The sequence below is a fragment of the Marmota flaviventris genome, chromosome X (genome assembly GCF_047511675.1).
Source record: "Marmota flaviventris isolate mMarFla1 chromosome X, mMarFla1.hap1, whole genome shotgun sequence".
NCBI lineage: Eukaryota > Metazoa > Chordata > Mammalia > Rodentia > Sciuridae > Marmota > Marmota flaviventris.
This window is the reverse complement of record NC_092518.1, coordinates 12202343-12230236: the sequence shown is the minus strand read 5'-3', so window position 1 is coordinate 12230236 and position 27894 is coordinate 12202343. Positions and strand designations below refer to the sequence as shown.

Below are 27894 nucleotides of genomic sequence, written 5' to 3'. Positions count from 1 at the left end.
AGTCAGAACAGCCATTGCTTCTCTGCCCACCTGCTGGGAAGAAACCATCCTCTGCCCACTTCTTCTATGCTGGGAAACGTCGCCCTCTGCCGGCACAATCCAGCAACAGCCACAGGGAACTTCCCAACCTAGTGATCCTGATGCAGCCACCTGGCTAGTGATCTTGGTCCTCTGAAGGATTGTATTTTAGGACAACCAGGGGAAGGGTCCAGACTGAAAATCCCAGAGGGTCCAAGCTTTCGGAAAGAAGCCCGCTCACCCTTCATGGTGCCACAAAGCCTGGGAGGGAGGCACCCTGGCCTGTGACTCAGTGGCATCACCTCCTGGCTGAAAACAAGGACCAGGGAACAGCATGCACTGCAGTTTGTAGAGCTGCAGAGATGGCCCCAATGTTTCTGGGGACAAGGGCTACTTATTCAGGAAAGTTTGTTGGGGATCTTGGAATCAGCAGAGGGAAGGAAGGGGCACACGACCCCCAAGAGAGCCTGAGGAAGAAAGGAGACCACTGCAGCACAGACCCAGTCTGGCACCACTGCCTTGGAGTGGGGAGGTGGGCGAGGGGACACCTGTCACAGCTGGCATTTGTTACCCTGCCAGATGCTTGCTTCTGCACCCTGGCTGTACCCAGGATCACCAGGGGAACTCTTGAGACTCCTGATGCCCAGGCCATGGCCCACAGACTCTCCCATACCTGGCCAGAGAGATGCTGAGGTTGAAAAGCACCAGGGAACTCACTGTCACAGGCAGCCAGGCCAGGACACACTGCTCTCTGGTCCACATGGTATGTGTCCTGGGATCATGACATCCAATCTGCACACCAGCTCACCAGTTGGGCAGGTTTAGATCATCAGCAAGAGGTGCCCCTTGTGCCAGCAAGAAGAGGGAACAAAGTGACATTTAACTTACAGCATCTCAACCCACTGTGCTCACAGGGCATACAAGTGATACCACATATCCTTTTTTTTTTTTTTGGTACTAGGCATTGAATGAACACAGGGATGCTTAACTACTGAGCCATATCCCCAGCCCTTTTAAAAATTTTAAGACAGAGCCTCACTAAGTTGCTTAGGGCCTTGATAAGTTTCTGAGACTGGCTTTGAACTTGTGTTCCTCCTGCCTCAACTTCCCAAGCTACTGGGATTTACAGGCACACAGCACATAGGCCACTGCACCTGGTCACCTGGTGTGATAGAGCTTTTCACAGAACCATGTTCACCCTGATGGCGTGCTCTGTACTTCAATCATTTCTAACCTGCTCTGTTAAAAATACTGCAACCTGAGGATCGGTTGTGCAATGCACAAAGGAATGCCACCTGAGGCATGCAGCCCTGAACGCCGCTTGAAGTGGCAGGGACAAGTATGAAAACCACACTCGGGCTGAGCCACTGTGTTCTTGCTGCTTTGCAGCCTCTTCTGTGTCCAAATGAGGACCCAAGGGCCTTAAGAAGTCCTCTCAGTGTGGGATGGAAGGGGATGGTGGTGGTGGGCAAGAAGTGAGCACAGGTGACAAAATTGTTTTCTTTGTAAAGACAGAAAAGCCCCAGAAGAACTGTAGCATGCCATGAGGCTACATTCTAGTGATTGTGAAACTGGATCCCACCTGTTCATTAAGCAGGCAAGTATGAGCATGTGTGTGTGTGTGAGAGAGAGAGACAGACAGACAGACAGACACAGACAGAAATAGTGAGGGAGAGATGAGGCTACGAGGGGTGCTGAGAATGAGAGAGAATCTGAGAGCAGGACAGAGTGACAGGCTAACACCTCCCCATTTTTATTTTACCTGCAAAAAGTTTACCTCAGGAGTACAATTTGAGAACTGCAGTCTGCCTCCCAGGCTGAGTCTAGGACTGACCCTGAGGTGGGGTGGAGTTCAGGGGGCAGCAGCTGGAGGAGGCCTCGTGGTGAGGGGTAACCTCAGCCGCCACCTCCTCACGCACTGGCAGGCCATGCTGATTGCTGCCAGGTGCCAACTCTAAGACCTGCTCCTGTTGCCTTGTTTCTGGAGGTGAAGAAAACCCCACCTGGGTGTCTGACCTCTATCATATCCTACCAGGGAGCCTCTATTTTGGTTCTTACCATCCCCCCTTTTGTGCAACCAAGAGAACGGGCCTCAGGACACTCTGCCCTCCCACCCACACCAGAACTTTCTGTCCCTGAGGCCAATTCAACAGAGAGTCTGCAGCCCAGTATCCAGATGGCAAAGCAGTCTAGTCTTCTGGCTGTCGTTCTGGATTCTTAACCTTGACATTTCAATTCTGAGAAAGCAAATGGGAAAGTAGTCATTAAAAAGCTCTACTCAGGTATGGGGTTGTAGCTCAGTGGTTGAGCGCTTGCCTCACATGTGTGAAGCACTGGCTTCGATCCTCAGCACCACATAAAAATAAATAAATGAATGAATGAATGAATAAACGAATAAATAAATAAATAAAACATATTGTGTTCATCTACAACTAAGAAAATTTTTTTAAAAAAGCTCTACTCAAAGGTTCTATCTACTAAAGCCATTGAAAAAGGTAAACTTGTCAGACCTCAGGCAATCTTTCATTTCTTCTCTCATATTGAAGAGAAAGACCATGTTTACTGTTCACTCACCAGAATCAGACCAGCAACCTAGGTTACCTTCAGAGGGACTCCTACTCTTCTGAGAGTAGCCCAGAAAAGGAAGACAGGATAAGATCACTGGAGGTGACCCCAAGAAAATACATGTATGCAATGTACATCCAAGGTATTGCCCAGAGAAGATCAGCTCCTATTTGCTGAGAGTTCTCATCATCACCACCAACAGCTTCTAGAATGATCTGCCTAGCATGCAGCTCTTCGACCTTCCCTATTTGTAATCCTTTGCTTCCCACAGTGCATCCAGTGTGGAACCAAGACTCTTTCTGTTACAGGTGTTGTTAATCTAGATCATAAACGACTCCTCAATACCCATCCTATGTTCCAGTCACTCTCAACATCTTGCAGTTTCCCAAATGTTTCTAAATCACACAGCCTGGCAATGATCTGGAATGCAGAGAATTCGCATTGAACTTCAAGTGTGGCCTCAAGTGCTCCAGCGGTGATCTGGGCATGGGAAAATGTGAAAATTAAGGATTTGAACCTGAACCAAGATGGATTGGGGGAAGGTTCACAGGCAGAGCCAGGATTATTCTGAGAAATTTGTGATTTGTTTTATCTCACAGATAAATAAAGGACCATTCAAGATCCTAAGTTCCTATGCCAGAGAGCTAAGATCTTACATAGGATCACCTAAGTCAATTTAGTCTTGCAATCACATTTTGTTTGGCCTGTATTATCATATAATAAGTCTGCATTTTAAATTTGAGGGCTTTCACATTAAAATCTGTATTTCTACTTTCTTTTTTAAAATTGGAAGACCTGTAACATAAAACTAAAAAATCTTGCCTGGCAAAAACTGAAAGGATTACCACCCTCTTTAGGAGCAACAGGTGGGCTCCAGGTAGACACAGCCCTCTCACATCACCTGTGCACACTTATATATAATACCTAGCCAACTTCACTCAAGTCACCAACCAGGTCCAGCTCAAAAGTGTGTCTATAGTCATTTTAGCCTGAAAAGGGTCTCAAGACATGTAAAAAAAATGCTATGTCTATCACCAAATCTTTAATTTTCCTCTTCTTCTTAGGAAAGTCACTCTTCCATCTCTCTTTCACTTAAGCAGGGTTATGTGACTAGTTCTACCAGTGGGCTCTGAGTAGGAGTCTCATGTGTCATCTCTGGGCTGAGGCAACAAAATGACCCTGAGCTATTTTCCAGCTTCTCTCTTCCCTTGATATGATGATCTTGGAGGCATGTGTTGTGGATCCACAGAAAAGCATTGGCCATTATGGAGAATTGGATTTTATCTGAGAAAATGAATAATGTCATTGAGATTTCTTGGTTTGTTACCGCAGCATAGCATAGCTTATTCTGACCAAAATAATGCATATTGACCAAAACCGCATCTTAATCAGGGAGTCTACTTATTTTCACAAAATAATAAGGCTTAAAGTCATTTGCACTATCATCATTAGTGTGTTGATTTAGCAGGTAATACAAATATTTGTCAATATCTGGAGTGAAACTCAATGCTGGTTGCCACTGTTCCCCACCTTGGTCAATGATGGAGGGATGCTCATATGTTACTGGCTGCCTCAAGTATCTCAGGAAAGGGTAATAGTAGGGTATTCTTTTCTGACCAGTACTTAAACTTTTTCTAACAGAAGCATTGATATTGATTTTGTAAGCATCCACAACTTCTGAGACAGTAATACATACATAAAGCAAGAGACAACACTAAAAACCAGTAATCCTCAGTGATTATACCTTGCAGCTAGACTTCACATATAGAGATGAATATATACTCATTGGCACAAAGAGAAAACAGTGACAAAATATTTTTAAAAGAATCAAAGGGAAAAAAGAAAAAGGAAAAAATAAATCTACATGTACACACATAACTGTCCCCTAAAGCATACGGAGCAACTCTTTATTCTTCCTTGGAATTGGCCTCATTCAGTCATATACAAACATTGAAAGACAAGTGAAAACAAGACCCAGGCATTCCACAACAGAGAAATCTAAAAATAACTACAAGAGCAGGTTGCACATATCAAATATTTCATGCACCAAAAAGAAACTTTACATATTTTTCTTTTCAAGGAAGTGCATTCACTTCTTCAAAATCTCACTGAGATTTTAGGCAAAGATTTCCAAAGTTCAGATTTGAGAAATTAGGACTTTAAACAGAATCTAGTCATTGAGGATTTCCTATCCCCCTTAGGCAATAGACAGCTTTCCTCCAGATTCTGTGGTTATTATCAGTGAAGAGAGGGAAACAGGGAGAATGAGTTGGCAGGGACGTTAGGAGCAAACAGAATAATAATCAAACACAATTTTTGCCTTTATAAACAAAGCAGAAAAATCATGAAGCCATTGTTTTAGTTATGCATTACTGAGTAACAATAAACAGTTACTATCTCAGTTTCCACAGGTCAGGAATGTAACTCCAACTTAACTGGGTGATTCTGGCTCAAGAGCTCTCATGGCATTGCAGTCAAGCTGGTCGTGATCTCATCTGAAGGCTCAGTGGATGGTGGAGTGGGAATGTACTTCCAATATCATTCCCCAAACTGTAGGCTAACCAAGGACCTTGCATATGCAACTCTTCAAGGGCTGCCTCATGATATGACAGCTGACTTTTCCCGGAGCAATTTGAGAGACTGCCTAAGACAGACTTTGAGCCTTTGAAATCTAATCCCAGAATTGACTCATCACTTTGGCCATTTAGAGGAGTCAGTAAGTTCAGCTCACACTCAATGGGAAGCAATTACACAAGGGTTCAGATACAAGAGAGCAGAGATCAACAGGAATATATTTACTAGTCAGGAGAAAAGAGCTGCCATAAATATTTTGAAGGCTTTGAAGTGAGAGGAAGGTCTGAATCTAGGAAATGGAAACAGTGTAAAGATAAATTGGAGGCTGTAGCTCAGTGGTAGAGTGCTTGCCTAGCATGGGTGAGACACTGGGTTCAATCCTCAGCACCACACAAAATAAATAAAATAAAGGTTAAATTATAAAAAAAAAAAAGAATAAGTTGGATGGCACAGTGTGTGTGGAGGCCAGCACATAGCAGGAAATGAGATTAGCCAGGTAGAGAAGAGTTGTCTTAGAATTCTGAGGCCACTATTGTGAATATGTATTCATGTGACATAAAAGTTGTTTTTGATTCATAGTACATAATATCCTGGAGAAGACATCCATTACTGACTATGAACACATATAGCTAATATGTATAAAATGAAGCAGCAGGAGATGAGGCCAAAAGGAATAGACAGAATCAACTGAGGCCCAGGAAAGGAAGCAATGGAATCTGACAACTCAGACAACTGACTGTGTGTATGTGTGTGTGTGTGTGTGTGTGTGTGTGAGAGAGAGAGAGAGAGAGAGAGAGATGGGGAGGAGAGAAAGAGAAGGGGAGACATATGTCAACTGTTGGATACATAGATATGGAACTCAAAAGAGAAAACTCAGGAAAGAAACTGTGACTACAAAAGGTGGTAGTGGTGATTGTTGATCTGTTGTTAGAGCCTTGAGACAGTCTCATTAACTTCTAATTTTATGTTCCAGACTGTAGCTTATACTGTGATTTTTGTAATTCAGAGTGTTATTTATAATGTAGTAGCTACTCAATTTTATGGCCATTCTACAGATTCCTGAAGATTCTATTCTTGAATTCGATGTCTATGAGTAATGCTTTTTCAATATCAATACCTGCCATTTACTTTTACTTACCTTCTTTCAAAGGCTGAAAGATATTTTCTTTCATTTCTGTTGCATTTTTATGAAATTATCCACATGGTATATCTGGTTTTGCTTTCTACTTTATGATTGTATATAATTGATCACCCACAAGTTCATGATCTATACTTGAACCTCTTACCATGTAATGAGTCCTGATGCACTGACTGATTTCTGCCTGTAATTCTACCCTGCCTGGATCAGTATTATTACCGTGGCCTACTTTCTGTTTGCTTGCTAATCAATTTTTGTCAAGCCCTTTCTTTTTAATGTTTAAGGCAAATGACAAAGTAGGTAAAAGCATATAATTGTTTTTAAAAATCAACCTTGCATCTTTGTAATGTGGACATTTAATCCATTTATAAATAATATCATTAAACTAGAGTTCTGACACATGCTTTTTTCCTTATGCTTTTGCCATCTCTGCTGCCTGCTAAATGGCCATGTTTTATTTCCTTTTTATCTTCCACAGTGATTTAGACATGATATGGCCTGTGTTCTTGTAATGAAGCAATTATTGTAACAGCAATTCACTGCAGAGAAATCAGAAATCAAAGATTAGCAAAAGGAAGTGAAACATACCCAGAATCCCACCCACCCCAAGACACCCACTATAAACAGGTTTGTGTATATCTTCCCAATTGTCTTCTAGATATGTAACTATACCTGTGTATAAAGACATGATAGAATTTTCCAGAGAAATAATGGTACACACTAGAATCTGTGGCCTGCTTTGATCATCATATCATATGAATATCTTTCTACATGAATAAATAACTTCCCTCTATATAATTTATTTAATGCCTGGAATGTATCCTGTTAAATGGATGTAAAATACCATAAACAACTCCCCTGTTGTAGACTCTCTTATTAACTATTTGTTATTACTAACAACATTGTGATGAATAGGTCTGTTATAACCTTAATCTTAGACCAGATGGTTACTTCCTCAGGATAAATTTGAAATAGCAAAATTACTAAGTCAATAGGCAATTTTTTTACGCTTTTCATATGTAATACCAAACTGCCTTCTGGATGTGTTACATCAAATTTATGTCCTGTTACTATGAGTATTTAACATTGTTTTTTTATATTTGCTAAGCTTTTAAAAGGTGAAGAATCACATACATTTTGTTTTACTTTGAATTTCTTTAATTACTGGTTAAGTTCAACATTTTTCATGTGTGACATTAGCCTCCAAGTTAATTCCCAAAGGTCCCTACCTCCTGGTATTCACACTCTGTGTAATCCTCTCCCAAAGTGTATTAGGGCTTATCTGCCAGACCAATAGAATAAGGAAGAAGTGATCATCCATCACTTCTTACATCAGGTTAGAGAAGACATGTTTTCTTTTATGTAAGTCACATTTCCTTTGTACTCTTTTTTTTTTTAGTTGTAGTTGGACACAATATCTTTATTTTATTTTTATGTGGTGCTGAGGATTAATCCCAGGGCCTTGTACATGCTAGGTGAGAGCTCTACTGCTGAGCCACAACCCTAGCCCCTTCTTTGTTCTTTATAGCTTAAAATGCTCAATTTTATGAAAAATCCATGGATGCCTCCACCTCTCTGGGACCACTTTGGTCATTCTTCGGCCTCCATTTTGGATTGTGTGTGCCAGAGGGAATTAGTTGCCACATTGTGAGCAGCCCTATGCAAAGAACTGAGGCTTCCTGCCACAAGTAGTGGAATGCTCAGAATTAGAGTCAATATGCATGTGAGTAGTGTGACCAACCATCCTGGAACTTTCTGTGCTAAAACCAGTGGCATTCCAGGCAAACCAGGGTGAGTTGGTCACTTCACATGTGAGTGTGCCATCTTGAAAGCACATCATCCAGTCCTAGTTAAGCCTTCAAATGACTACAGATAAGAGCCAACATCTTAACATGTGACCTTCTGTAAAGACCTTGAACTAGAACCACCCACCTAATCCTCTTCCAGATTTTTGACCATCAGAAACTGTGAGATCATAAATATTTGTTGTTTTAAACTTCTAAGTTCAGGGATAATTTTGTTCCACATAAATAATAAATTCATTTTGTTATAAAAACAAGTTACAGAATTTAACATATAATAAAGGTCATCAATTTACCATTTGGGAAAATGATCATTTGATAAATGGTGTTGTAACAATTAGTTAGCCATGTGGGGAAAAAGAAAAAAGCTGTACAGTAAGATGATTATGGGGTATATTTATGATATTTTAAAAAGAAACCCACAAGCTGGGGTCAGTGGTGCACACCTGTAATCCCAGCAGCTCAGGAGGCTGAGACAGGAGGATCATGAGTTCAAAGCCAGCCTCAGGAAAAGCAAGGTGCTAAGCAACTCAGTGAGACCCTGTCTCTAAATAAAATATAAAATAGGGCTGGGGATGTGGCCCAGTGGTCGAGTGTCCCTGGTACTCCCCTCCCCCAAAGAAACCTATACACCTAATAGAGGAGATACAGATGTGTATTGATAGCCCCCCCCCCCAGTGACCTGGCATTCCACACACACCTCCTTTTACCCCTGCCCTTGCCATCCTTCAGGTCTTGGTAAAAATACTTCCTCAAATAAGCCATTCATGATCTTTTCCACCTGGTGTGTCTTTCTGGCTATTTCACCTTTGCCACATTTTATACACTTATAAATTACCTAGGTATTTATATTTTTAATGTTGCCTTCCCAGGCAGACTGTAAGCTTCCTGAGGTCTTACCTAACTTGTTTGTTCTTATATGCCAAGTTGCCTATCACTACTTAGTACATTTATGGGGGCATTTTTCTCCTACCCCACTTCCTAGTTTTTTAATCATTATTTTTTCTCCACATTTTTTATTGGTGAATTATAGTTGTACATGATCATTTCCCAGTATTTCCCCTTTCCCCTCCCCTCTCGTTCCTAGGTCCCTTTCCTCTACTCTACTGATCTCCCTTTGGTTTTCATGAGATTCCCCCCTCACCTTTCTTTTCCTTTTTCCTCTCCAGCTTCCACATATGAGAGAAAACGTGCTGCCTTTGGCCTTCTGAGTAGTTTATTTCACCTAACACAATAGCCTCTATTTCTACACATTTTCCTGGGCAGTGATTATCCATTCTTGTCGACTTTTTGACCACATCAGTGATGACAATGAGTTTGTTTTTTTAATAGGAAGTGTAGCCTTTTCTCCTGCGAGACTGTTTTTTCTTCAGCTTTTACATACAGTGTGTTGCCTCTGATGTGTAGATGCATCACCCCATGCTCCACCACCAAGAATGGCATCAGTCTCTTCTGCCTACTTGGCTAGGGTTGGCTGGATACTTTGAAATTAACATGACCCGAAGGAAAAAGCACAAGATGAAGCACAGCCAAGTCACTATAATGACTCTTCTTCATGGAAGATGCTGCAGATTATAAAACACATCCAAAAATCAGATGTGTTCATTTGTGAAGGGAGAGAGGGACATCTTAGAATTGATGAAGTATGTATTTTTTCAATCCAGCATCAATAACCTGGGACTAGTAGAGTATGTCTAAAGACTAGAAAAGCTTGCCTGCCCATTTTAGTTTTTAGGGCTATTATGCGTTTTCATTTTTTTATACGTATTTAGTGAGGAGGCAAGAGTTACAGAGTTAAGCGATATAGAGAAAGTAAAGCAGGGAAAGAGGATAAGAGGAGTCAGGTTTAAGAGTTCAATACATGTAAAAGGATGTGACAGGGAATTGATGGGCTTTAAATGAGGCGTTTATGGGTTATGTTTTGCTATTAAGATCATGATATATGGTTGAGACCCCTAGCTATTTACCATAGACCCATCTCTTCATCTTTGTGGGCACACATTTTCCCAGGCACTGCTACAGTAAGGAATGGTCATGTGAGTGAATTCCAGGCGATGCAATGGGAACAGAAGAGACAGGTGTGATGCCAAATGAAATCAAAGAACCCCAAGCCCTGGCAGGGAAATGTGGAGCCAGGGTTGCCAAAGGGGAAAGGGATATCTGTTTAGGATTGTAAGAAATAAGCTGCTAGTGTACTTGGGACACATTGCATTTTGGGTCTATCACTAATGGAAGCCTAGAGTATCCTAATACATCATGTTCCCTCCAGAAATATCCTTACCTGGCAGATTCCTTATTTGCAGAACTTTAAAAAGAGGAAAACTTGGCAGGGGCTGGAGGGATATGCTCAGAATTTTTAATTCCCAAACTGTCCAGCTTATCTCGTAACAGTGACACAACTGCTAAAAATTTGTCTAGGGCTATTAAGACAATTAGATGCAAGGTCATGCTCTTACGTAGTGGTTGAAGTGCCACAGTGAACAACATGATTTTATGATATATAAAAACTTACCTGGTAGTAATGTCATTTACAGTGATGTTGATTTTAGTGGACTCTCCCAGTAGGGAGAGACTTGTGGACACAGGAACAGGGTATATTGGCAAATAAGAATCATTAGGGGGTTGGGGCTGTGGCTCAGTGGTAGTGAACTTACCTGGCATGTGTGAGACACTGGGTTCGATTCTCAGCACTACATAAAAATAAATAAAATAAAGGTCTATCAACAACTAAAATAAAAACAAAAAGAATCATTAGGGGCATTTTCAGGTGTGAGTAAGATGATTATATATTGGGGTGATAAGAATGAAAAAGAGAAATAAATCTCCTTGTCAGAGAAGCAAATATAAATAGAGAGTTAACAACTAGAAAACCAAACAGAGAGTGGTGATAACTTTGAAACAACCAGGTCTTGTACTTGGAGGAATTTACCCAGAGATGTGAAAAGTGAAGAGGCACCTTTTGAGAGGGTAGAGTATGGATGGATGGTCGTGAAGATATGAGGGTCTTCCCCTTCTGACAATTTCTCTTTCCAGAAAAGCACCCTCAGATTCCATCATAAGATGTATTTTCTTAAACATCTGTATTTTCATTCAACAGTGTTATGGTTTGGATGTGCAGTGTCCCCAAAAAGCCCATGTGTGAGACAATGCAAGAAGGTTCAGAGGAGAAATGATTGAGTTGGGAGAGCCTTAACCCAATCAGTAAATTAATCCCCTGATGGTATTAGCTGAGGGATAACTGAAGGTGGGCAGGGTGTGGATGGAGGAGGTGGGACATTGGAGGCTTGGCTTTGGGATATATATTTTGTATCTGGAGAGTGGAGCCTCCTCTGCTTACTAATCATGATGTGAGCTGCTTCTGTCTGCCACACTCTTCTGCCATGATGTTCTGCTGCACCTTGAGCCCCAAGGAATTGAGCCTGCTGACTGCGGATTGAGACCTGAAACTGTGAGCCCTCAAATAAACTCTTCTTCGTCTACAATTGTTCTGGTCAGGTCTAAGCAGTGAAAAAGCTGACTAAAACAAACAGGATGGCAATTTACCCTAGTATTTGTTTCTTTCATTCTTTTCTTCTTTTTTTTTGGTACTGGAGATTGAACCCAGGGGTACTTAACCACTGAGCCACATCCCCAGCCATTTTATACATATATTTAGAGACAGGGTAATTTTTTTTGTGTGTGTGTGTGTGTATGTATGTGTGTGTGTGTATATATATATATATATATATATATATATATATATATATATATATATATACACATGTGTGTGTGTGTGTGTGTGTATATATATATATATATATATATATATATATATATATGGAGAGAGAGAGAGAGAGAGAGAGAGAGAGAGAGAGAGTCTTGCTGAGTTGCTAAGTGCCTTGCTAAGTTGCTGAGGCTGGCTTTGAACTCATGATCCTCCTGCCTCAGCCTCCTGAGCTGCTGGGATTACAGGTGTGTGCCACTGCACCTGGCCAGTTTTGCTAATTCTTTGTGATACTTTGTACATGACTCCTGATAGTCTTTACTGACAAAGGAATGTGTTTACGCTTATAACATCATTTGACACCTTATTTCCTTTCAACCTTATTTCCTTTTTTAACCACATCATGAAGAACAAGTGTTTCTCAGAGCTAAACAGCAGGACTGTTAAGAAACCTCTAGGAAGGTATCTAAATGTTTAGGGTTACAGTACTGAAATTCTGAATAACAGGAAAGTAGAGGAAAGAAAACTGTGTGCCACACATTCTAAAGGCAGGCCATTGTCTGTACATCCTGTGTACCCCACAGCTTCCCTCATTGCCTTGACCAATCTCAGAGGACTTCATAAGCACATCCTAGAATCAGACCATAGAAAAGGCCCCAGATGAACTGTAATGCATTCTGCTGTCATATATAACAAATTAGAGTGTGGGAAAAAAAGACCCCAGTTAAACCTATTTCATTTAACCAGCCAAGTGCAAGTAAAATCCATCACATAGTTTGAAAAATGTTTTAACTCCAATTTACACTGTTAATAGATATAGTGGTTATTTTCAAATTTCAAATATTACAGAATAACACAATACCTTTTTTATGTGACGCTGGGTACCGAACCCAGTGCTTCATGCATGCTAGGCAAGTGCTCTACCACTGAATCCAAAATCATGGCATTTGCAGGTTGGAGAATATAATCTATGTGAAGTTAGCCAATCCCCAAAAACCAAATGCTGAATGTTTTCTTTGATATAAGAATGCTGATTCATAATGGGGATGGAGGGGAGGCGCATGGGAGGAATGGAGGAACTTTCGATAGAGCAAAGGGGAGGGAGGGGAAAGGAGGGAGCATGGGGGTAGGAAATACGGTGGAATGAGATGGCCATCATTACCCTAAGTACATGCATGAAGACACGAATGGCGTGAATGTTCTTTGTGTACAACCAGAGACACGAAAAATTGTGCTCTATATGTATAATATGAATTCAATGTATTCTGCTGTCATATATAACAAATTAGAATAAAAAAGGGTACAAAAATATTACAGAAGGGCATGATGTTTTTATGTCTGCAGGAGAAGACTTGGGCTTAAAAGTTTGAGAAATCCCACTCTAGAACATACTAGAAGACATTCCAGTGATGGGAAGTCACCCAGATGAAAGACCAAAGCAAACGCTGGATGTGCTTGAAGGCCTGAGAGCTCAAGTTGAAGAATTCTGTGGACTACAGAGGGTCAAGAGGTGGACTGATAGGCAAAACTAGAAGAAAGATCATTTTTTAAAGTCTGGACAAAAAAAAATCACAGGATAGGTAATATGCAAGACAGCCTCTGGTTTAAAATTTTACACACAGGATAGGGAAGAAAAGGTGTGCTTATCACTCCAATCTCAGGTCACTTGACAGCTCCATTCTAACTTGTAGAGCATCATCCCTGGAGCCTTGGTCAGGGCCCCTCTGTTTCCAAAAACACATTGCCTGCCATAGGCCACACTGCTGGGAAGCAGCAGCAGTGAGCCTGGCTTGGGTCCTCACTGGAGTGAACACAGGTGCTGAATAATTAAGGCTACTTGGTTGTCACTTGTATTCTCCAAGAGGAACTTGCCATGTAAGCTGGGCCTTCTAAAGGCAGGGGGAACACAACAGGTGTATCAGAGAGGCAGCTTCTGTTCCTAATGGTTAAAGAGCAGCCAGAGTTGCCAGAGAGACACACAAACTTAGACAGGAAGAGGCATTTGGAAGGCACTTTCCAGCACACTCGCATAAGCCATTAAAACCTCAGCAACAAAGATTTTGAGCACAAATAAAACTCACTGATTTAATTTTCTTCTGGGTCCCCTGGAGTCTCCTTTAAAGGCTATTGCCCTTTGCTGCTAGGTATCTATTTAACAAGAGAATCAGGGCATATTTTAAAATTCAAGTAATTGAACATATAAAACCACAGAACTTACTAAAATGGCCCTTTTTCACCTTTAACAAATACATGCACTCATGTGATATGGTGAAAGCAAGAGAAATCAAATCTGAGGCTTTGGCATTAATTGTTGCAGTTATTCAACTTTATTATATTTTAAGATCTAAAAACAGTGAAACATAGTATTTTTCAAACACTTGAGGTTAAAGCACCTGGGCCCAGCATCTTCATACAAACAATTTGACAGAAGACCAAGTTTAAGTTACAATTTTGCTTCATACCACATATGGAATAATATAGATAAAGCTATCCTTTAAATTATATGTGCCCAATAAAGAGTTACACTCGTGTATACAGCTGGTTGTCTAAAAACAAAGTGTACATTCTTGCCCCTGGTGAACAATTACTTTTTTATTTTTATTTTTGTAGCCTTGGAGGTTGAACTCAGGGGTGGCCCCCAGCCCTTTTTATGTTTTTATTTTAAGAGAGGGTCTCACTAAGAGACTGAGGTTGTCCTCAAAGTTGTAATCCTCCACTCTCAGCCTCCAAATAACTTGGACTATAGGCATGAGCCACCATGCCCAGCATATTAACATTTATAACAAGTGGCTAATACAATTATTAGCACCAATTCTCATAGCTTAAAAATATTATACCAAAGTTAAACAATTTAACAATAAATAAGAGAATAATGATGATAAACATATTTCTCTTAAAAGTTTTAAAATTATAAAATTAAGCCCAAACCAATAAGTTGGAACTAATGTTATCATTCAAAGTTTAGCAGGATAAATGGCTCAGAACCAGGTAAAATAATTAGAAATACTACACAAGACAGAGAACTTCCCTAAATGGGAACCAACCTAAGGATTAGTTTTTTGATTGTGATTGTGTTTCCCTGAAGAATAAGCTGAGAGGTACTAGTGATAGCAAATATGGCATATATAACAGAATAAAAACATCTCATTAATACTGGATCATTATTACTTCTGAAACAGTACAAAATGCCATTTTAAATTTTAAAAGATTTACTTGTGTATATACTTCACATATAGAATAAAAGAAAAGTATGAAATAGCACTCATATGAGGAATAAACACATGTCACAAAAATAGGATTCTTTTAAAAACTTGGATATAGGTATCTTCATAGAGAGATGTGGACAATTTATTCCTATTTATATGTGTAAGCTTTAAAATAACAGGTATTTCAACAAATAAAATAGTAACTCCACCTACACTACTCCAGAAGTAAATATCTCTTGCATAAAATGACCATTCTATCAATCCTATAATTTATCCCCAAACTGGTACAAATATTTCAAGAAGTCTATAAACTCATTTTTCCCCTCTAAATCTAACAAGTACAATATGTAAAGATAAAAACAGAGAGTAAAATACTTTATATAGCTATTTCTTTTCTGGAAACTGGTAAAACATATCAGACAAAATAATTGAGAAAGAGAAGATGCCTATAGATTCTCTTTTAAGGAAAAATTCTCCCTTATGGATTTCATTCTATAGGTTGTATTTCCTCTTAAGCTGTTGTGGCTCTAAATATAAAGATGCACATAAATCAAAGGGTTTTTTTTTTTGCTATTTCCTACATGAAGTGTATTTGTAAACTATATGATGAAAAATAACAAAAAGGCATAAAGAATGAACTTTCAATTTGAATGTGCTAATACTAAAATGTTAAATGGTTTTTAAATAAGTAGACTTGACCTATCATTGACTTATCATTCTACAATTGTGGATATAACATATTTTTAGAGGAACCTTCTACAAAACAGAAACTACTAAGGACAGAATAATGACTTTAAGAAGGAACTGGTAAACCTAATCTAAACTTCTGCAAACATTAAATTGTTGAGGCCTTTTTCTTCTTTAAGCTTTTTGATGTAGTGGCACAGTTTCAAGACGGTTCCGAGCTTCAACCCCATATACTTGATCATGGTGTCACTGGTCAGCAACAGCAAGGCCTTCCCATCAATTTCCTACAGAGAGAAGGGAATTACAATACTTAATAATATTTTCATATTTGATCAGATTGGTTCTTTATATATAAGAACATGTGCAACAAATCAGAGAGCAGCTCTTTCCAGTCTCTGAATATGCATCTACTCTATAAAGACTGTTAAAAATATAATCTGCACAGTGAAGCATCATTTAGTAAAAATTTGGCCTAATATTTTAAAAATAAACTCTGTCAAACTACCTAATTAAATACCATATGTTGAATTAAATACCACATATCTATGACAAAATAAGTAAAAACTATGAATGATAGAAATTCATTTCAGATGTTCATTAGCTTCCTGACAAGGGCTGGGAATGTGAGTATCTCAATGTCAATGCAAACTATAAACATACTATACAGTGTTGTATTTTTGATAAAAATAATTAGTTGTCTGAAGCTAATTAGATGTGAAACTGCTGGTTTTCTTATCACAGTGAAAATGGCACATTAGATACATGGCCACTGACTGTATTCATTAGGACACACAGTAAAAATATTATTTGATAGTTGCAAGGCGCTCTTTTAAAATTTCATATTATCTTAACTAACCAACTTACATTGCTAAGGCATATTATTATTTGATTTTTTACACGCTCCAATTTAAAGAAAAAAAATTTTACTTAATCAAGTATCACTGTCTGAAAAGACCTGAAATCCCTTATAGTACCATCTTTGCCAGGCATCTTCTGTACATTTTCTACTAAGTAAAACTAGAAATGGAAGAAATTATAACTTAAAATTTAGCCCAGGGTGTTGCTTTTTAAAGGGTCTGGTACAGCCTGAGGGCATCAGCATCATAAGAAGTCACAAACCATATAAGGTTAACAGAATTGAATTGATTGGAATTAGTTGCTGGATATATTGGGTATCATAGTAAAAAGGCCACCCTGTTACAGATTGTAGTTGCCCTCTCCTACTCATGGTCCTAGGGCTGAGCAGGGAACAGGTTGAGGGGTGGGGAGGATCCTTGTATCTGTCTTTACAAAAGGGCGGTCCACCTGAAAGTGGCAATGCAGAATCATCCTCTTGAGAATGTGAGGCTGTTTAGAATATTATGCACTTGGATACCCATTTAAAGAAAGACCATTAACCTACCATTTAAGGATGTAATGTTGGGCAAAATAACCTTTCTCTTAAATGGCAAACTCAGTTGATTGATAGGGTTCCCCCACCATCCACACAACTCAGTATCTAACTGAAAGGCCTGCCCAGAGATCAAAAGATACATTACAGGCTAGTTGTAGTGGCGAGCGCCTATACTCCCAGTGGCTGGGCTTGGGAGCCTGAGGCAGGAGGATCGAGAGTTCAAAGCCAGCCTCAGCAACAGCAAGGTGTTAAGCAACTGAGTGAGACCCTGTCTCTAAAGAAAATACAAAATAGGGCTAGGGATGTGGCTCAGTGGTTGAGTGCCCCCGAGTTCAATCCCCAGTAACCCTCCCCCTGAAAAGATACATTACATGTTGCTCAATGAGGCTAGAGAGGGGGCCTGACATCTGAGGATCCGTACGGTTCAGAAACAGGATCACATCATCCACAGACCAGGTTAAAGGATCCTCCGGGTAGTCTTGGTTCATCACAATGGATTCAGATTGAACTGGTGAACTTGTAGCTTCACAATGAGGGAAAAAAACACACAAATCACTTGACCTGATCATTATCCTGAAAGAGAAGTTAGGTAGGGAGTAATGGTCTAATTTCTGGAACCTTCACTTACATACCCAAGCAAGGACTCAAGACTCTAACTGTAAAATTAGTAAAAGCCTACATTAAAGATGATCAAGACAGCTGCATAAGAGCATCCCATCTGACCTCCCCCAAACGGAAACAGCTTCAGAAGTTCCCTTAAAGCTTTAAAAATTATAAAACAGACCAAGCAATTCAAGGCCTCTTGGGCCATACAGCAAAAGATCCACTACGTGGATTAAATTAGGTAAATCTAACCTAACCCATTACATTCTTAAGTGTTTCAATGAATTTCTCTCAATCTCTCTAAATCAGGTTTATTTTACTAAATACAATGGAAACTCCCCAAATTTACCATTTTATAGTTGCTTAAACTTGTTCACTTTAATCAAGGAATTTCAACAACCCCATTATCTTGGAGGACCAAATTAGTTCTTTCACCAAATCTCTCCCATAGTTTCAATATGGATATTTTTAGCATCACTTTAATTCTTTATGGATTCCTGTCTCTTGTGGCTTAAACATTAATTTGATTTTTTTTGGGGGGGGTGCTGGGGATTGAACCCAGGGTTTATGCATGTGAGGCAAGCACTCTACCAACTGAGCTATACCCCCAGCCCTTAATCTGAATTTTAACAGGATTATTTTCTGCTGAGCTAAGTCAGAAGTAACTTTAACATTTTATTTGATTCTTCTTTCATGTTTAATTGCATAGCAATAGATGTTTTAGTTGAAGGTTTACTTGTTTAATAAAGAAATAACTGAGACATGAAACAATTTAGGTACTCACACCTCAGCATGTTTTAGCTGTGCTGTTCACTAAACTGTGTTGACATTTCTTTGTGTCCTGACAAATATTCATTCACTCAAGCAAAGCACTCGACTCCCTAAAGAGTGTGTGTGATAAGTGAAGAGGGTTTTGTCATTTGCAAGAGCCTCGAGGACTCAAAACAAATTTGATCTTCTGGGGTGTGGATTAGCCAAAGGCATGTCCTTTCTTTCCTATCATCTGCTCTCTGGTCATTCTAGGAGTATTTTGAGTTATTCATCCAGGGAAAGGGATAAAAATAACAATATTAAAAACTTCACAATGGGCTGAGTGCGGTGGCGCACGCCTGTAATCCCAGCAGCTCAGGAGGCTGAGGCAGGAAAATCGTGGAGTTCAAAGCCAGCATTAGCAAAATAAAGTGAGGCACTAAGCAACTCAGTGAGACTGTCTGTAAATAAAATACAAAATAAAGCTGGAGATGTGGCTCAGTGGTCAAGTGCCCCTGAGTTTAATCCCAGGTACACCCTTCCCACCCGCCTCAAAAAAACTACTTCACAATGGGGTCATTAAGGATATCAGTGATGAGTTGCTTAACACAGTGCCTTGCTCATAATACATATTCAGTGAATAATAGTTACCCTTAATACCATCACCAGCTCTCAAAATAGGAAACAGCTTCCACTAGCTCATATGGAGGATGTTGAAGAAGACAGGTTAAATAGTGATATTTGTACATGTGTCATTCCAAACTCACCAAAACCAGATGACATGTGGTGAGATGACAGAGCATGTGTATTATCCAGCAAGCCCGGGTAATTCTTCATATCAGCATTGGACTCTCCTCGGGCCAGTGCATTTGTAGATACTGGCATGGAAACTCCAGCAGAAGAGTTGCTGCTGGTGCTGCAAGCCCCAGGGCTGGCAAAGCAGGACACTATAGAAGGACCATGTGTGTTGTCATCATTTCTGAGGTAGGTATGGAATGAACGCCCAGAGAAGAGTGGTGGGATCGGTGGGCTATCTCTGAGGGATGACTCCTGATCCCTGATCAGGGACTCCTGCTCCATCTCCTGGGATTCCTCAGATTGAAAAGATGAGATCACAATGTTGCTGTCATCATTTTCTGGTCTGCGAACTGGTAAAGTCGGGCTGTAACTTTCAGGATAGGAGAATGAATTGAGACGTTCCTTCTTTTTTGCTTTTTGGACTTTAACTTTTTTAGAAAGCAGGCGATTATAATTTTTGCAAGCAAATCCAAGTGGCTTCTGAAATGACACAAGCCCAATAATAATCAACAGTGAATAAAAAGAGAAATAAGGTCAGCGTGGTGGCACATGCCTCTAATCCCAGTGACTCGGAAGACTGAGGCAGGAAGATCGCATATAAGAGGCCAGACTCAGCAACTTAGCGAAGCCCTAAACAACTTAGCTAGACACTGTCTCCAAGTAAAAAATAAAATGGACTGGCAACGTAGCACCGTGGTACAGCACCCTTGGGTTCAATTCCCAGTATAAAAAAGAAAGAAAGAAAAAATAAGTAGTTAATATATTAATATTTATTTTACATAAAAACTATTTTACACTACTAAAATAAATGCTCTCTTGATTATATGATTAAATTTTATTCCTCTTCTGGCCTACATTTTAATTGTGTCTCACAGACTTTCTTCCTGTGCTGAGGATTGAACCCAGTGCCTCATTCATGCAAGGCAAGCACTCTACCACTGAGCTACACCCTCAGCCCTTTAATTGTGTTTATATATTATGGGTACAAACATACAAATACTCACTACTATACATTTATTGAACTTACTGTCATGACACCAGCATTTTTCCTATAGAATTTCAGTTCCCCATCTGCTCCTACAACAAGTACAGACCAGCCTTGCTAATCTCACACAGCTACTAGTTCTCTAGCCCTTCTAACTGACTGGCAGCTTTACATTTATCACAGTTATAGAATACTTACGCGATAATTCCAAAAGGATTTTGTATGCAGACGTCGGATTTTTGACAACTTTCCATCAATGACATCAAATTTCTTATCCAGGTTTTGGATAGCATCATATATAACCTATTAAAAGAAAATGTATTATAGTTCCTATTTCAAAAGCAAAGTAAAATGTGTGAAAATGCCATGAAGCCAAGTTCAAACTGCTAGGCACAGTGAAACACATGTCTGTTCTGACTTGAGGCCTGTTGGTGACACAGAACCCTCTTGGCTCAGTCAAGGAGCCTCGACTGTTTCTACACTACTCGAAGCCACATGGACATTGAAAGGATGCCACCATTTCACATCAAGGAAGGTGCTATTTTTAGGAAAGAAGTGTTCAAATCTGCTAAAAGGCCAAAGAGTCACCTTCTATACAAGAACTAAAAGACAGCAAGTATTCCACACTCTATACAGAGCCAAATCCAACAGATGTGACTTTTGGCTTCAAAGTATTTTAAAATCATGCAGTCAACAATTAACCTTATAAAACCACTGAGTACATGTCCCCATATGTGCCCATTAGTATGTGAATGATACAAATCTGAGATTCTTGAAATACACAGAAATTTCAGGCAAAACCACACTTTTATTTAAAAGACCAGAAACATTTCTTCATTCAATCAAATAAACATTTACTAAAGCCAGGTACATGGTGCATGCATGTAATCACAGTGACTCAGGAGGCTGAGGCAGGAGGATTGCAAGGTCAAAGTCAGCCTCAGCAACTGAAGTGAGGCCCTAGGCAACTTAGTAAGGCTCTATCTCAAAGTAAAAAATAAAAAGAGCTGGGGATGTAGCCCAGTGGTAAAGCACCCCTGGGTTCAATCCCTGGGGCAAAAAAAAAAAAAATTACAAAGGGCCTTCCACCTATAGGAACCACTTCACGAGGTGCTAAGACATTAAAAATACAAACAAAACCCCAAAAACTCCTGTCTTGAGGGAACTCCCATCTCAGCTATGGAGAGAAGTAAAGAGACAATTTTAATAGAGCCTGGAATAGCAGTTCTCAAAATGTGGTCCCTGGACCAGCAGCATCAACATCACCTGCAAACTTGTGAGAAATGCAAAATCACAAATCTGAGTAGGGGCACCAGGCTTTTTTTTTTTTTACAAGCTCCCCAGGTAACCCTGAGACATATTCAAGTAGGGAAACCACTGACCTGTACACTGGGACAAACAGTGTAGGCTCTAGGGAACACAGTTGACTTTAATACTAGAATTCTAACACTTACTAGCTTTGTGGTTACTTGACCTCTCTGTGCTTCAATTTCCTCATGTACAAAATTTGGGATGAAAATGTCTTAGGGGTTCTACTGAAAACAAGAACTTTGCTAAGCATTGTGTTAACACCAATGATAACACAAGTACACAATGACAGGTCCAACAACCTTCAGTACTCTATTGGCATTCTTATTGTTTTTATTATCACCAGTAGCATGGCGCAGGTATGAACAGGAGGCTAAGCATGCCCAGAAGAGCAACACTGAACCTGGGCTGGCAGTCAGGGAGGATTTTCAGAGGAGGTGATGTCTGAGCTGAGAATTTAAAGGTTAAAAAAAAACAGCAGCCAGGTAAAGATACATTGGAAGGGCAGAAAGGGCAGAAGAAACAGCATCTTCAAAAACACCCCAAAAGAGAGAAAACAGGAAGCTAGACATTTAGCTAGCAAGTATAAAAGATATCCAAGGAGCTGGGTTGTCAAGGAGGGTGAGATTGAGGGCAGCAACTAGGAGGGATGTTTTAAAGCTGTGGGAGGATATTCTGAGGGAGGGAGTTACAGAGACAGGGCTGGAGACACAGGAAGGGAGAGATGCCCCCTCAGGGAGGTCTCGGCACAGGGAAGAGAGCCTGCAAGAAACCAGTGGAGGGACCAGCCCTGGGCAGCACAGGACACTGTTCTTATCCTATGGGGAGGAGGAGTCAGAACAAGGATGGCTCAGCTCCAATAGGTGTGCTGGCTGTGGGGACAGAAATCAGGACTAGAAAGATGGCTGCCTGGGTTCTCCAGTCTCCAGCAAAGAAGAGGCAGCAGAGTGTGTGGTGCGAACTCTCACAGTAGAGTGGACTGGGGCTAGGGAAAGGACTCTTTGAAGGAGACAGCCCAGGGCTCCCAGCCTGCTGGCCTAGAGCTGGGAACCCAGCAGGTGCCTGGCAAGGGTGGGAGTCAGGGGAGGGAACTGGGAGGAAGGAAACAGAAGGGTAAAGGCTGCACCAGGTGGTGAGAATGGTAAGGAAGGAGGCAGAGGATGGCAAAAGGCACACATTCAGAGAAATGCCCCTGTGTGTTGTTTGGGGTAGAGCTTGGGGACCTGGGCACTTCTTATCTAAGATGCCATATCCCATCCCAGCTTGCACAACTACTCAGAGACCTTGGTTGAGCAGTGCAGAGGCCTAGGAGGCTGCTCAGGCAAGGGACAAGAGCCCTCTTCCTTGCCTCTCCAGCACCTCTGCACAGCTCTGCCCATCCCAGGCTCTAGGTCCTATGGGCACTAGTAAGAATGAGAAAGACACACACGGACTTTTACTTTTCAAAATATGCTAGTCATTCTATTTAAGAAACTTTATAGGTGAACATTTTTCTCTTCATAAACTGTCATTGCCTCTGGGGTATGCAGCTTACAAAACCCTTGATAATTACAAACTTCTATCAATCTCTACCAACAAGCTAACCTGGAAAAAAAATCTCAAAACTATGTAAGAGGGCTGGGGTTGTGGCTCAGCTGTAGAGTGCTTGCCTAGCAAGTGAGGGGTGCTGTGTTCGAGCCTCAGCACCACATAAAAATAAGTAAATAAATAAAATAAAGATTAAAAAAAAAACTATGTAAAATGAGCTGGACGCAGTGGTGCATGCCTGTAATCCCAGGGACAAGGGAGGCTGAGGCAGGAGGATAGTGAGTTCAAACCCAGCCTCAGCAACTTAGGCCTTAAGAAACTCAGTGAGCCCCTGTCTCTAATATATAAAAAAGGGTTGGGGATGTGGTTAAGCACCCTTGGGTTCAATCTCTGGTACCAAACCAAACTAAACCAAACAAAAACAAACTAGGGCTGGGGTTGTGGCTCAGTGGCAGAGCGCTTGCCTCACACTTATGAGGCACTGGGTTTGATCCTCAGCACCACATAAAAATAAATAAATAAAATAAAGGTACTATGTCTGTCTACAATTAAAAAATTTTAAAAAAAACTATGTAAGATGTACTCCTAAAAACACTTATAGGCTGCCGTTTTGTTTCAATGGAGATATCTTGATATGCAGTGAGGCACATACTAAATTCCACTCAAATCAGTCAATGTTCTCTAGATATTTTAGGGAACTTAATTCGATACTGAGCAAACTAGATGAAAGAGACACAACTACATATGGTTATTAATGTTTTATTTTAAAGCGCCTAAGATCCAAGTATTGTTGATTCAAAAGTTTTACCTGCAAATGCTATTCAAACTAGAAACTGTTTAAAATCATCAAAATGGGGTGGTAATCAAATACTTTAATAAGGCGAAATTTTAAATAATTGTACAGGTTCTTTTTATATGAGATAGAGAATTTTAACTTTAACATTTTAGAAAACCACAGTAGAATGAATCTGACATAACACTCCTATGTTCATATATAAATACATGACCAGTGTATCTCCACATCATGTACAATGATAGGAACGGGAAGTTATACTCCATGTATGTATACTGTGTCAAAATACACTCTACTGTCATGTATGCCTAAAAAGAATAAAGAAATTAAAAATTAAAAAATAAGAAAAAACATTTTAAAAAACCACACAGAAGGAACAGAACTTCGTACCTGACAATGGGTAAGGATATCCGAAACGGTTTTCTGCTCCTCATCATTGTAGGATGTGTCCGATAGGACATTTTCCTGCTATAATATTTTAAAAGTAAGCAGTTAATGCTTTGTTTCAGTAAGACTCCCACTGAATGCTAGGGGAGAAAAAGGACTTGATATTTAACTCTTTAATATTGTTTTTATTTTCCATCAACCTTTCAAAAGACAATTTAAAGCAGAGACAAAAATTCACATTATTCTGATAATGGAAATGATAACTGCCCATTAAGAAAGGGATCACAGGGGCTGGGGTTGTGGCTTAGTAGTAGAGTGCTTGCCTAGCACATGTGAGGCACTGGATTCCATCCTCAGCACCACATATAAATAAATAGTTACTATGTCCATCTACAGCAGCAACAACAACAAGAACAAAGTGTGCTTTCCCTGTCTCTTTTAAAAGAGTCCGAAGACTCACCCTGTTCTGAGCTGAGTCCCCAATTCCCCTCAAAAAATGAGATTTGTGGGTGTTTGTGGGAATTTTCACCAATGTAGAAAAATTCTTACATTGCTGTCTCTTTTTTTATCTCAGCACAAGAAAACAGTACATCCAAAGGAAAAAAGGAACAGGGGGGGTGCCAGGGAAAGAATTTATCGGAAGAAACTAGGTTTGGATTACCAGTACGAAACTGCTCTGAATTTCCTAGGACAAGGGAGAAGCAAAATGGTTAAGAGCTTATTGTCTAATGAAAGAAAGCATACAAATTCAGCAGAGAAACAGTTCCTTGAGTGGGAGTTTAAAGGACTTCCATAGTACATAAAGAATTGAGCTGCGTGCGGTGGCACATGCCTGTAATCCCAATGGCTCTGGAGGCTGAGGCAGGAGGATCATGAGTTCAAAGCCAGCCTCAGCAAAAGCAAGGTGCTAAGCAACTCAGTGAGATCCTGTCTCTAAATAAAATACAAAATAAGGCTGGGGATGTGGCTCATTGGTCGAGTGCCCAAGTTCAATTATTGGTACCCCCCCAAAAAAAGAATTGAAATCTTTTTCTTTCAAATGGCAAATTTTAACTTACTTGTCAACTAGCAATTAATATTACTTACATTATTGAAAAATGTAGTGTTTGGCTCATATGCGTAAAGAACAGTGCTATCATCATCATCATAATCTTCCTCTTCGTAAGTTGGTATTTGTGTTTTGATCTGAGGAAGATTATTAAATAACTTAACAGGAAAGATAAAATACAAAACTAAAAGAGATGTTGGGAACTTTAACTTCATTTTTAAGAAGCTTCAAAAGCCTATTACTGATATCAAAGGACCTATGCCTACTGTAAACACTGACTACACAAAAAGATGTACTTGCAGAACTGTGTTCTCATTAACCCCACTACACTACTGCACCATCTCCAGAGAGCTGAACCCCTTTTGTGCTTCAGGGTGGGAAGACTAGTCTTCTGCACTAAAACTGCTTTAAAAGCAAACATTTTAAACCATGAACAAAAGATAAAATGTTCCACGGCTTCTGATAACCTGATTTTTAAATAGTCCAATAGTGCCACTCTGTGGACAAAACAGAACACACTCAGGCACTCACTTTTTCTTGATAAATGAATCTCTAAATTACCTTAAAACATTCTTGGAATAAGACAAGGTAAAAATAAGTAAGGGAGTGTAAATAACTACTACGTTTTGGTATAAGTATTTATTCCAAGAATAAGTCATGAACTCTAGGAATAATTTTAAAATAAACACACATGGTAGCTATGTATGTCTTTGTTTCAAAATATATCATACATATTATCTGGATTCTCCTTGCACTGATAGGTAACCAAAATAATATGGAATTGGGGTATAGACTATGACCTATAAAATATTCTATCTCTTGTATAGTGCCTTATGCTTTTCAAAATGTTTTCACATAATTTTGTTAAAAATGACTCTTGGTGGATATTTAATATTATTTCCAAATGTGAAAAACATTAGGGCTAATGCAAGTTAAGAGTCACACAGATTACTTAGATGGCATTAATAGTCATTTCCTTATGTGACTAAATAAATGTGTTTTCTGTTAGGCCTCATTATGTATGCTTTAATATATTTTGGTTCAATTTGTAAGAATTAAGAAACAGCAGAATGTACTAGAACTGCAAAATTAGCACAATCACCTTGAAAAACTGTTTGGCAGAGTCTCATAAAGTTAAATTTACATCAACTCTATAACCTTGCAATTCAACTTCTGGGTATTTACCCAGAAGAAATGGAGTGGAAGCTCACAAAGAAACTTGCACACCAATGTTCACAAGAAGTATTATCATATCAGTCAAAATTCATGGCGAAAAATTTACTTAGGATCTATGCATAACACTATATGAAATTAAACTGAATTTAGAAAACAATGACAGCACAACAAAAGGAATAAAGACATTTCAATCTGAATACAAACCACATCCATCTCACTGGAAAAATTAGACATCATTTCTGTGTATCAGCAGATGGTCCACTTCCAGTGAGTTGAGCCTAATTAATTTTAAACTTGCTGAAGGGTTTATTTGTGAAACTGCTTAGTCACCTAAGACTGGTAAACCTCCTACTCCTGAAAAGCAATGCATAAAAAAGTTACTTTATACATTTACTACCTAAATAACTTTAATGTGGATATGTTCTGAGAATAGCACTTCAAACTTAAGTTTTGTTTGAATTTTAAAGAGCAACAAAACAATTCTTCCATAGCAACTTAGAATAAATCTTTAAAAATGAAAGGGCTGGGGCCAACACAGTGGCGCATGCCAGTAATCCCAGCGGCTCAGGAGGCAGAGGCAGGAGGATCGCCAGTTCAAAGCCCAGCCTCAGCAAAAGCAAGGTGCTAAGCAACTCAGTGAGACCCTGTCTCTAAAGAAAATACAAAATAGGGCTGGGGATGTGGCTCAGTGGTCGAGTGTCCCTGAGTTCAATCCCTGGTGTCCCCCCCCCCCAAAAAAAAGTGGGAAAACAAAAATCAACTCACCTATTTGAAGAAGTTTTTTAAAAACCCACAAAAAACAAACAAACAACAAAAAAAAAAAAAAAAAAAAACAAGAAAGGGCTACACTGCCCAGGACTAGGAATAAAAATCAAAGTTAAGCCAGGCACGGTGGCACACGCCTGTGATCCCAGTGGCTCAGGAGGGCTCAGGCAGGAGGATCATGAGTTCAAAGCCAGCCTCAGCAAAAATTGAGCTGCTAAGCAACTCAGTGAGACCCTGTCTCTAAATAAAATACAAAATAGGGCTGCGGATGTGGCTCAGTGGTTGAATACCCCTGAGTTCAATCTCTGGAACCTCCCCCTGATCCAAAAAAAAAAAAAAAATCAATTCCAAATTGCTTAACAACTTAAAGTCCCCAGAGTACTGGGAACAAGCGAACAATAGAACACCACTGCTAACAGCTTTTGTAAAGGAGTTCAAAAGGCCTTTTTTTTTTTGATCAACCCCCCAGGGCCTTGTGCCTGCAAGCTACCCACTGAGCTATATCCCCAGCCCATCAAAAGGGCTCTTGACCTAGAGAGGCAGCATGCCTCTAAAAGGAGCACCAGGAGTCAGCTCTGGATTGGGCCCCACCACTGCCACCGTGTGGAGGAGAGAGACCCCTACAGACACTGCCTCCTCACCAGCAGGTGCAAACCTGTTCAGAGCGG

At 39.9% G+C, this 27894-nt stretch overlaps 1 protein-coding gene and 1 non-coding gene across 2 annotated transcripts; both read right to left on the bottom strand.

Moving 5' to 3' along the window:
• Positions 1-15785: 15785 nt before the first annotated feature.
• On the bottom strand, positions 15786-26698 carry Scml1 (Scm polycomb group protein like 1). Its single transcript, XM_027927297.2, has 7 exons — positions 26666-26698; positions 25324-25422; positions 24241-24318; positions 20421-20525; positions 19207-19717; positions 17458-17609; positions 15786-15977 (listed from the first exon to the last, which is right to left on the bottom strand). The coding sequence occupies exons 1-7, from the start codon at positions 26696-26698 to the stop codon at positions 15825-15827; spliced, it is 1131 nt and encodes a 376-aa protein (XP_027783098.2). The 3' UTR covers positions 15786-15824.
• Trnav-cac (transfer RNA valine (anticodon CAC)) lies at positions 18227-18298 on the bottom strand. Its single transcript has one exon. It is a non-coding gene; the product is annotated as a tRNA-Val (tRNA).
• Positions 26699-27894: the final 1196 nt, after the last annotated feature.

Excerpts from the sequence above, each read along its gene's own strand:
- Scml1 (XM_027927297.2), bottom strand. The coding sequence starts at position 26,698 with ATGATGTCTAATTTTTCCAGTGAGATGGATGTG. Across the intron at positions 25,423-26,665 it reads TTTCCAGTGAGATGGATGTG|ATCAAAACACAAATACCAAC; the intron begins GTTTGTATTCAG and ends AATCTTCCTCAG. Across the intron at positions 24,319-25,323 it reads ACACTACATTTTTCAATAAT|CAGGAAAATGTCCTATCGGA; the intron begins GTAAGTAATATT and ends AAAATATTATAG.